At 35.6% G+C, this 9,673-nt stretch overlaps 1 protein-coding gene across 1 annotated transcript; it reads left to right on the top strand.

The window, feature by feature from the left end:
• The first annotated feature begins 5,078 nt into the window (after positions 1-5,078).
• Positions 5,079-8,562, top strand: tdgf1 (teratocarcinoma-derived growth factor 1). The gene is made up of 6 exons (XM_027139414.2): positions 5,079-5,266; positions 5,761-5,810; positions 5,930-6,085; positions 6,571-6,685; positions 6,795-6,904; positions 7,636-8,562. Exons 1-6 carry the CDS (start codon positions 5,247-5,249, stop codon positions 7,734-7,736), a joined length of 552 nt encoding a protein of 183 aa, XP_026995215.1. The 5' UTR covers positions 5,079-5,246; the 3' UTR covers positions 7,737-8,562.
• The last annotated feature ends 1,111 nt before the right edge of the window (positions 8,563-9,673 follow it).

Raw genomic sequence — 9,673 nt, 5'->3', positions numbered from 1 at the left:
TAGTGCAATCACAGACATAATCCCCAACCATTAACTAATTGCAGGTTGTATGAAATTGCACTTATAAATCTTTCTATTTTGACACCACTAACTGAAAGACTGATGAGGAGATTTGTCTAACTTTGAAGGTCAGCAACTAGTCAAGGAATATCAGGAGTGAAACACTCAAAAAAAAAAAGGATCAGACCACGGCGCTGATGAACGCTCGAACCTATCGATTAATTATCTAGAACAATCGGCTACAATTCAAATCGTTTCCATAGCAACAGCTCATTCACTCAACTCAAGATGTGTAACGAAGACACATGTAAAAAGATTGTAAAATGGGTTATTTAACAAAGAAATCATACTATCGTTATGCTTGATAAGGCTTTTTTTTACAAATAAAAACGAGGTCATGGAAGGAGTCTCCAGTTTCAGTCAGTAAGTTTTCCTCCAAAGGAAAGTCTTTGTGTCTTTGTGACAAATGTGTGGCTTTATGTTTTGTTGGTGAATGCAATTTTTTTAGGAGACACACATGCTAACAGCTACTGTAAGTCTGGTCATATTTCAGTTATAGCAGGGTTACAGATAAAACAAATATATTACAGAAAATATATAACAGCAAGACAAACTGATAGCAAGGGAAATATAAGTATGTGTAATAGAAACCTGAGCTTTCCATGAGACAAAGCCTTCATATGTTTAGCTAAAATACTTTGGACTTCACGTATATGCTATTTTCAATAATAATAATAATAATAATAATAATAATAATAATAATAATAATAATAATAATAAAAGTCAGAATAATAAAGGCAAAGATCTAAATACAAATCCAATATATGTTATATAAGAAAAAATATTTCTGTTTTGTGACACGATAATCATCCCAACGATCTTTTTTTTTTTTTTTTTTTTCCTGTTACTACTGATGCTTTTAATTAACAAATTGCAGAAACGATTGTGTCATGAAACCATTCCTGGTGACAATTAGAGGAATGCAATGAATCCGAACGGCTTTAGAGAAAAGAGAAATTCTCCCCACAGCGCTGTTTCGCTGGGAAATGAGAAATGCATCGACCCAAGACACATAATTTGCATCTAATTTCTTTTTCAGAAAGGGTTCATTTTCAGTCCCAGTTGAAAATTGCGACCAATTAAATAGATTTGAAACACAGCAAGCCGTGGATAAAATAAAAAGGAAGGAATCAAAGAAAGAGAAGGGAAACAAAAAAAAGAAAAAGAAATTTAAAAAAAAACAACATGATGCCAACATTTTTCAGACAATTCTTTTATTTGGTGATTCTATTTATTTAGCGGCGCTGGAGCGAAAATAAGTGGGCACGTTTAAACAGTTCGGATATATAAAAAAGAAAGGAGGGAGAGAGATTAAATGTAGTAGACAAATGGAGACAGAAGTTTAAATGAACTTGATAAATAATAATAGATTACAGATCCGTGCCGCTGTGCTCTGTCTCTGCACGGCCCTCGTTTCCTGGCTAATTAGAAAGCTAGAGCTCAGATGGATGCTCGAGTGAATGAATCTGTCTGATTTCTTTTTTGTTCCGTTCCTCTGGGTGCTTCATTACGCTCTCACGGTGAGGAGATCCAGGTGTTTGAGACAACCATCAGGTGTGAGACATTAGCTAAAAGATGTCACTACATCTCATTACATTTTTCCAAAATAATGGAATCTGCTCCTGTTTTTGTTCAACGATGAATGTTTGTCATGTCTCACTCTACAATGGTGGTTAATATGAAGCTCATGTAAAAGTAGACACTCGGGGATTTAAGAATGTGTAGTTTTTCATTAGCATTTACGTTGTTACCTAGCCCACTTGGGGCAATATTTGGGGCAAAGTAAAGTTCTGTGTAAAATGTCAAATGCAGATATGACAAAACAGCACACACTATTGTGTATAAGTGCTGTATTTCCTCATAGTGTAATGACTTTTGCTTGGCTTGGCCGGTTAGTGACCTACGAGATGATGATTGAGGTATTGGAGTGAAAGTTGAAGCCTCAGAAACTGTTCAGTTTGAACAGAGTGTCATTCAAACTTTAGGAAGTCAAAGAAGGGCTTCTGCAATAAGGAACTTGGACTAGACTTTGGACATTTCTGGAAATCTCTGCACAACATCCAATATCTAAGCACAGCACATACTGTATACATTGCACTAATTGCACACACCTGCTCTGATCCTATTCATATATATATATATATATATATATATAATTTTTATTTGTTTTTTCCTATATATTTTCCCTTTGCTTGTACAAATAATTACGTTTCTATGTATTTTAGAACTTTGTTAAAAGTTTTTTTTTTTTTTAACTCAAACAGCATTTCACTCCATGTCATAAGGTGTATTGTTGTGTATGTGACAACTAATCTTTGAATTTAAAAAAAAGGACTAAGGCGAGAAGGTCTAAAGTGCCGCTGCATCGCTCTCTTTAGCTAAAGATTACGTCCGTGATTGTGGTTAATGCTGTATACAAGTGAAAATAGACCATGGAAATAGACCAAAGTGCTCTTGTGGAACTAGAGTGTTACATGAATAGACTTTATTACATAAAGTCGTCTTGCAGAGGCTCTTATTCACTTTACTAGAAGAAACTGCGGGGTTTTACAACTGACTGTAATAAAAAAGACGTCGAGTACGAAAAGAAATTCAAAGTACAAACAATATGATTGTTTTTTTTTTTTTCAAATGCTAGAATAATCTTTCACGTTTTAAGACTTACATAGGTTAAATTTAAATCGAATCGATTAAGGTATTCCATTTTTGAGGCATGGCCACAGAAATAAATAAAAACTAGCATGCTAACAATCTAGTTTTCGGTTGCTAATAATTGTCAGTTAGCATTAGCTTAATCGTTTGGTCAAGACTAAAGAGATACAGAATAGTTATTCAGTTATCTGCTAGGTTTAGATGGAAAAATACCACAACATATTTCTTCATGTATCCATGATTAGCTGAAGTTATAAACCTTAGTTTTCTGAGATTTAAATGACTTGTGGGATGTGGGGTATTACAAAGGAAGAGGAATTTCTGAGTAATTTACAGCTCAGGTAAGGTGTGTTTCTTGTTCGTAACATTTTAAACTGGTAAATAAAAAGTAACACTTACATCATTTTCTAAGTAGCAAGCCAGACATGGCCATTTTGTCAAAGGTGGTATGTTGTTTTGGACGCATAGAAATTGTTTAGACTCCATTTTCACACACTATTCTGTGCAGTAGGGTTTTTAGTGATTTCGAGGTATCTCGCTATGTTGGTACTGTAAGAAATATTTTTAACATTACAAAAAAGATTTGGTAATAAATTTAACTAAGCAACCAGGAGTTAATAGTCAAAGCTAAGCGTCTACAGAAGCTTCGAATTTCTGTAAATATGTTTGTATTGTATTTGTGTGGATGGATAAAGGTTACACAATGCAAACAAAAGCAGATAAACACACCACTAATTACAGGTGCGAACAGTTTACAAGGGGTGTGGTCAAGGTGGTGCAGAAAAAAAAACAGGAGGTAAACAGGAGAGCTCTTCAACATCTTTGCAGTATTTCTGAATTAAAAACCTTAATACAGTACATCACATTTATTCCTGTGTAAATCCCATCATGGTTATAAGACTTTTTAATTGTTTTGTGTCATTTAGGGCCAATTCAGGAAGTGCCAGTAAATATATGATGTTAATTCTGCAAACACAACAACATCATCCCTGAATTAAAGTCTAATCTAAGAGACTGATGTTTTTAGAGATATACTTGTGTAGTCACTAGAAATATGACATTTTCTGCTAATAGATGTTATGCCAGTTAAATCTGAAGCAAGTTGTCAGGAATCTATCATGGCTTACGTAATCAGATGCAGTACACAAACCAAAAAAACATACTTGTTCGCTAAAAAAAATACTTTTTAACACCAAACTAATTCTGTTCCCTTTCTTCTGGAGGACTCCTGGTTGTTATTTAGCAGGAAGTGGATAACGGTTTCTTGTGATGATCCAGAGTTTCACTTTATTCACTTTCCCACTTTATCCCCAAACACACACACACACACACACACACACACAATGTAGCTGCAGCAGCATCAGGCTAGAGCCTGAAATGAAGTCACCTCTTCTGTTCTTGCTCGTAATCGATGGCTCGTTCGGCATTCATCATGTCACCAGTCAGTCGTTCTGTCTGCAAGCTTGAAGCCTGCACGCTTAAAACGACTCAGGGCAATGTAGAAGTAATAATAAATTAAACATGGATAAAAAGTTTTGCAGACAACTAATAAACTGTTTAATCAAATTCCACCACAGCATTGCAAAGTATTTACCATCAATTGAATAAAAAAAATATTATCGCTAATTGATAATATGAAAATGTAAAAAGGCAAAACACTTTAATACACTTTTTTTACACTTTAATAGTATCGTTGATTAATACTGCATAGACTGAAAAGCAATACACATTTCAAAAGTTAATCTGCATCTTTATTTTCTGTATGTTTATATTTTAATTAAATGTGATAAATTAGTATACTATAATATATAATGTACTATTATTTGAACACTATTATCTTATAGAAATATTCTCTAATTTAATGTTGTATTTCACACTTTTTTTCATGCATGTGACAATTTTGGCCTAGTTTTTTAAATTGTAGTTTTATTTCTGAATTGTATACATATAAGTAAATTGATTAATGAATTAATGAACTTATTTATGTATTTATTAATTACTCATTGATGAATTAATTGACTTATTTATTGGTAAAAAAAAAATTATTTAATAAATAATTAAACACACCACTAATTCAATTCAAACACACGTCATATTTATTTATTTATTTATTTATTAAATGATCATTATTTTATTCTTTTTTTAAAGGGTTAATACTTTAAAAGATGTCAGGTTTAATTCAGGGAATTCTTTCTTTTTTTTACTCCTTACATTTCCATAACATCCTGTGTGATCTCATGCATGACTATGAGCCGGAGGGGGCGGGGCTTACAGGTGTTAACTGTGCGTGAAGTGAGTGCTCAGTGAGCGCTCGGGATTGGTCGAGCCAAACGAGCAGCGACCAATCAGTATTAAGAGCGCGGGTTGCGTATTAGTCTTAGTATTGAATCACTGTAGTGTAGTGAACAGAGGCAGAAGGAGAAGAAGGTGGCTGTGATGTTTGGACGATTAAACTAGTTTTGTAAAGTTTTACTTTGCACTTTGGAAAAAAAAAAAGGTCAAAGCTGCCAAAGTTGTTTTTTGTTTTAACCAGAATGAGTCATTTACTGCTCAGGTAAGGATGTGGGTGTTTTCTTGTTGGTCTGTTTAGTGTAACATCATCTTCATCACAATAACCTCCAGTCACTGTGTGTCTGTGTTATCAGGTATAGTGATAATAATACATACTAGTTTTTAATTATAGCTTGTTGTTTATTGTATATATTCTGAAATGCTAGTTAGTAGTTACAACAGTGTTGCGATTTACACAAATTGTTTCATAGTATTTTGTAGTGTATTGTATATTTTGGACTATATACGCTGTACGGTGTAGTCAGTAGTTAGATAGAGATAAATGTTGTATTATATTTGGGGCATATTATTTAGTACGACATGTTAGCCTAGAATTTTGTTGGTCTGTGAATTGTTTCTTCACTCTGTAAACAAACGTGACATTCTGTTTTAATCTAAAATGCTAAAATGTTGTAGTATTACTTCTGCCCCAGTGTTTAATACACTGCGGTAAGTCTTTGAATATTCAGCTCTAACAGATTTTCTTTATTTCTTCAGGGCCCTGCTATCTGCAGCTTTTGCCTGCCAAACAGCCACACTTGGATCAGGTATGTATCTTCAGGCCATTTCCATTTCGACCCCATTACCTTCTGTCGCTTCGATTTGGCCAGCGGTCTACTTACTCAGAACCGGGTTCCTGTTTCTAACAAAGTTTTTCCTCATCCAGGTTGTGAAGGAATAGGATGTGGGAGTTCTAAGGCATCAGGAAAGCGGGATCAACATAGTGAATTGCTGAATCAGTTTAATGAAATGAACGCACCTTCTGCAGCTGGCCAGCACCGGGGCTCTGGGGCCGTGTTACCTTTTATTGGACTCACTGGAAGTAAGTGATAAGCCTTGTGTTATTTATGATATTATCAGGAGTCTCTGGGTCTTGTTCTGGATGCCCAAAATCCAAGCACAGTTCAGTGATTCCCTGCTGGTTTGTAACTAACGAGCTGGATCAAGTGCACTTGAGTCAAGAAATCTCCAATCTCTGCTTGTGTGGTGTTGTTTTTGTTGTTGTTTTTTCCCTGTCATTTGTTATCCTGTATCGTGAAATGCTTTTTGCCATATTGCATGCCCTAATTAGGAAGTGAAAGTAGAACGCAAAATCTGGATTCCGTTTCAAATCCCAGAGGATTTTACAATCAAGTGTGTCAGGAAATTCAAAATTTTCTGTGTTGAAACATCTTTGAGCTGTGGACTGTTGAAAATGTCCACGCATTAATGCACCGTCGCTACCAGATGTTTAGTTCCGTGCAAATTTAGTGGGTGCTAAAAAAAGATGTGTTTGTAAAAACTTTTTTTTTTTTAATTTTATTAAAGGTGCTACACAGAGTCGTAACTGCTGCAAGAACGGGGGTACTTGCATTCTGGGGAGTTTTTGCGCCTGTCCAAAGCACTTCACAGGACGCAGCTGCGAGTACGACGAACGCGTCAGGTATCCGACTCACCCACCATCAAAGACAGCAGTAATTTACAATACAGTAACATTGTAACAGAGAATTTAACAGTTTGGTATGGATATGTTGTTGTTTTTTCTATTACAGGAACTGTGGCGTTATACCTCATGGAGAATGGGTTCAAAAAGGCTGTTCGTACTGCAGATGTGGATACGGAGTGCTGCACTGCTTCCCTCAGGTCTTTCATAGTGACTGTGGTAAGCACAACAGGCCTCACGGGTCCAACTCACACTTCATGGCATGCTTGGGACTATTCAGTCCTATATTAATGAGCCAACAGTGACGATATGTACAAATAAAATATATTACAATTTTTTTCACTACTTACTATTCAGTACTATGATACATGTCAAAATAGTTCCTTTGGATTGAATATTTATTGCTACCATTTTGTCCCCACACCGGTCTACCATCACTGCTATAAGAAACGGTATATAAGGATGTCACCGCATAAAGCTTGTATATTTTCTACGTCGTCTCACTAGCACTGCATTGAGAATTCATCCGTGCTGCAGCGACACATATTTTGAGCTTCGCTGCCTTATTTGGGCTTCCCAAAAGCTCTCCGAATCAGACGTTTATCTCTCTCATTATTATCATGATAAGCATTCGAGTCCTCTGAGCCAAGCCGCTCTTTATCAGCGGTTGTCTGGAACAAGAACAGGCTGTGGGAAAAAAAAAAAAAAAAAAAAAAGGTCTTCACACCTCATTCACTGGCCAAATAGAGTTGCGAAATCCCACTGGCTAGTGCTTAACTCCAGAGAACCCTTACAGGATTAGTCAGCAGGGGCTTGTTTTTCAGGTCTAAGCATGTGTTAATGGTCCCATTTCCCCCACTACATGCACCTCAAATGCTGGCTATGTCTGTGTGCGCATGTACTAATTGCTGCTTTTCTCTTTTCTTTCTTTCTTTCTTTCTGGTTTGCAGACGAAACTCAGGAAGTACGCTGGGTTACTTCGAATGCCCAGAGAACACTATTGACCCGCAGCCTCCTGTGTCTTGTGCTGCTTCTTTCATTTCTGCTTTGAAGACGACTCCAGGACTTCTGATATTCCGCATTGTTTTGTCCGGGGATCAGATGTTTTTCAGCGGAGAAAGATGAGAAACCGACCACGAGAGAAGGAAGAAGTTTATATGATTTGTATATATCTCACTTTTTGTTGTTATTGTTGTTGTTGAATGCAGCATTTAATGGCAGCACTGATTTTTTTTTTTCCTTCTTCCAGTGGAAGCTTAAGCGTCTAGCTGTGTTCAATGCAACAGTTTGTAATGTGAAGGACCCTGTATAAAGGATTTATAGAGAAAATATATTGTACTTGTAAATTGTCAGTGTGGATTTTACCCATAGTATATGTTTATGATCTTTTTTTTTTTTTTTTTTTTCAATCTATGATTTAATGTTCATGTATCCTGTCATGCGAATACATCCTCTAAAGAATTCCTGTCTTTCTATAGAGTTTGTTTAGCACCATTCTTGATTGGGAGAGAGTGCGATAACGTTAAAGATAACCTCTGATTGTTGACCTTTCCATTACTTTTTCTCCTCTTATCTTACACAAACAATGGCTCAGGCCAATCAGTCACAATAACCACTCTGACCTAGCGAGTTGTCCTGATAGACTACGGAAGGGATGTACTGTATCTAATACAGATTATTTACTGGTCTTTTAATTTAAAACCACAAATTTGCCCTGGGTATGAACTTATGCAAGTGGGGCAAAAAAAAATTCAGAGTGCAATAAAAAAAAAAAAAACAAGGAATATAAATTAGATCCTTGAGCATTTGTTATGTATTATTTGCTTATAGTCGTATATCTTTGTGTCGTGAGCTTTCGTTTCAAATTCTCACAATCGTTCAAGATCGAATGTTGCCGTGTTTGAAATAACAATTTAATAAATCACATGACCACAAGAAGTCTGGAAAAAAACTTAAACAAAAACCTTTTACATAAAAGATTGAATCTATGTTCTTGCTAGAAGCCATCTTTGTTTCTTTTATTTTTTTTCAAGAGAGAGTTTATTATTATATTCCACTCCGCTGCCGAATCCTCCGTTTTGATTGGTCCGTTTCTATACTAATAGAAACTCTCCTAAGCCTAATGATACACATTTAAAATAATGTTATTATTGAAGAAAATTTACTGTAAGATTTCTGACATTTGTTTTAATGTTTATGGAAGGAGTCTCCAGTTCCAATGACTTTCTTGCTACAGGATACGTTCCAGGTCAATTAACAAGCTGTCTTTTTTTTTTTTCCTCAAAAAAAGGAAAAGGGGAGAGAGAGAGAGAGAGAGAGAGAGAGAGAGCGAGCTGTGAACAAATGAGTGTTTAGTTATTTTGCAGAATTGAGGTAACAATAAATGGATAAAAACAACTATTGTGATGTAAGCAGACTAAATCTCTGCCACCTCCTGTAACACCAAACTAGTCGTTGATTATTTTCCCTGTATTCTTTGTATAGTCCTTGTTACAGCCTGGTATTTCTACACGACGGTACTTCTACACTGACAGACAGCTGCGAATTTCACTTCGATCTGAGTAGCAAAGTTAAACATTCGAAATATTTCGAATCAGAAACACGATGAATTTATTGCATTTACTGCTAAAGGCTTATTTTTTTATGATTTCTTACACACACAAAAGCTATAGATCAAGTAAAGTGTTTAACCGAAGCGTTTTCTGCTCTGTGTCCATGGTGAGATTATTTCATCTGTACCACGTACAATAAGAAATGACCAAATCCTGTATTAAGTATTAAACGGATGATGCAGAGGCGACTTAAGCACAAATGCAGATTCTGTTTGAAAAATCCTATAGAATATTTCTTTTCTTTTAAACATCGGGGTTTTTTTTTCTTCACTTTCCAGCTTTCTTATGGATGAAGTTTGCATATGGAACATCAGTATGAAGTCTCTGAAGTTTCTAAAGTCTTCCTGCTAAAGACTGAATCATTGTCTAGTTCCTG

This window comes from Tachysurus fulvidraco, chromosome 20 (assembly GCF_022655615.1).
Source record: "Tachysurus fulvidraco isolate hzauxx_2018 chromosome 20, HZAU_PFXX_2.0, whole genome shotgun sequence".
In the NCBI taxonomy this organism is placed as follows: domain Eukaryota; kingdom Metazoa; phylum Chordata; class Actinopteri; order Siluriformes; family Bagridae; genus Tachysurus; species Tachysurus fulvidraco.
This window is presented reverse-complemented; position numbering and strand designations above follow the sequence as displayed.

Bases quoted from the DNA above. Each gene is read 5' to 3' on its own strand.
- tdgf1 (XM_027139414.2), top strand. From the start codon at position 5,247: ATGAGTCATTTACTGCTCAG. The intron at 5,267-5,760 runs GTAAGGATGTGG...TTATTTCTTCAG, and splicing joins ATGAGTCATTTACTGCTCAG to GGCCCTGCTATCTGCAGCTT. The intron at 6,686-6,794 runs GTATCCGACTCA...TTTCTATTACAG, and splicing joins GAGTACGACGAACGCGTCAG to GAACTGTGGCGTTATACCTC.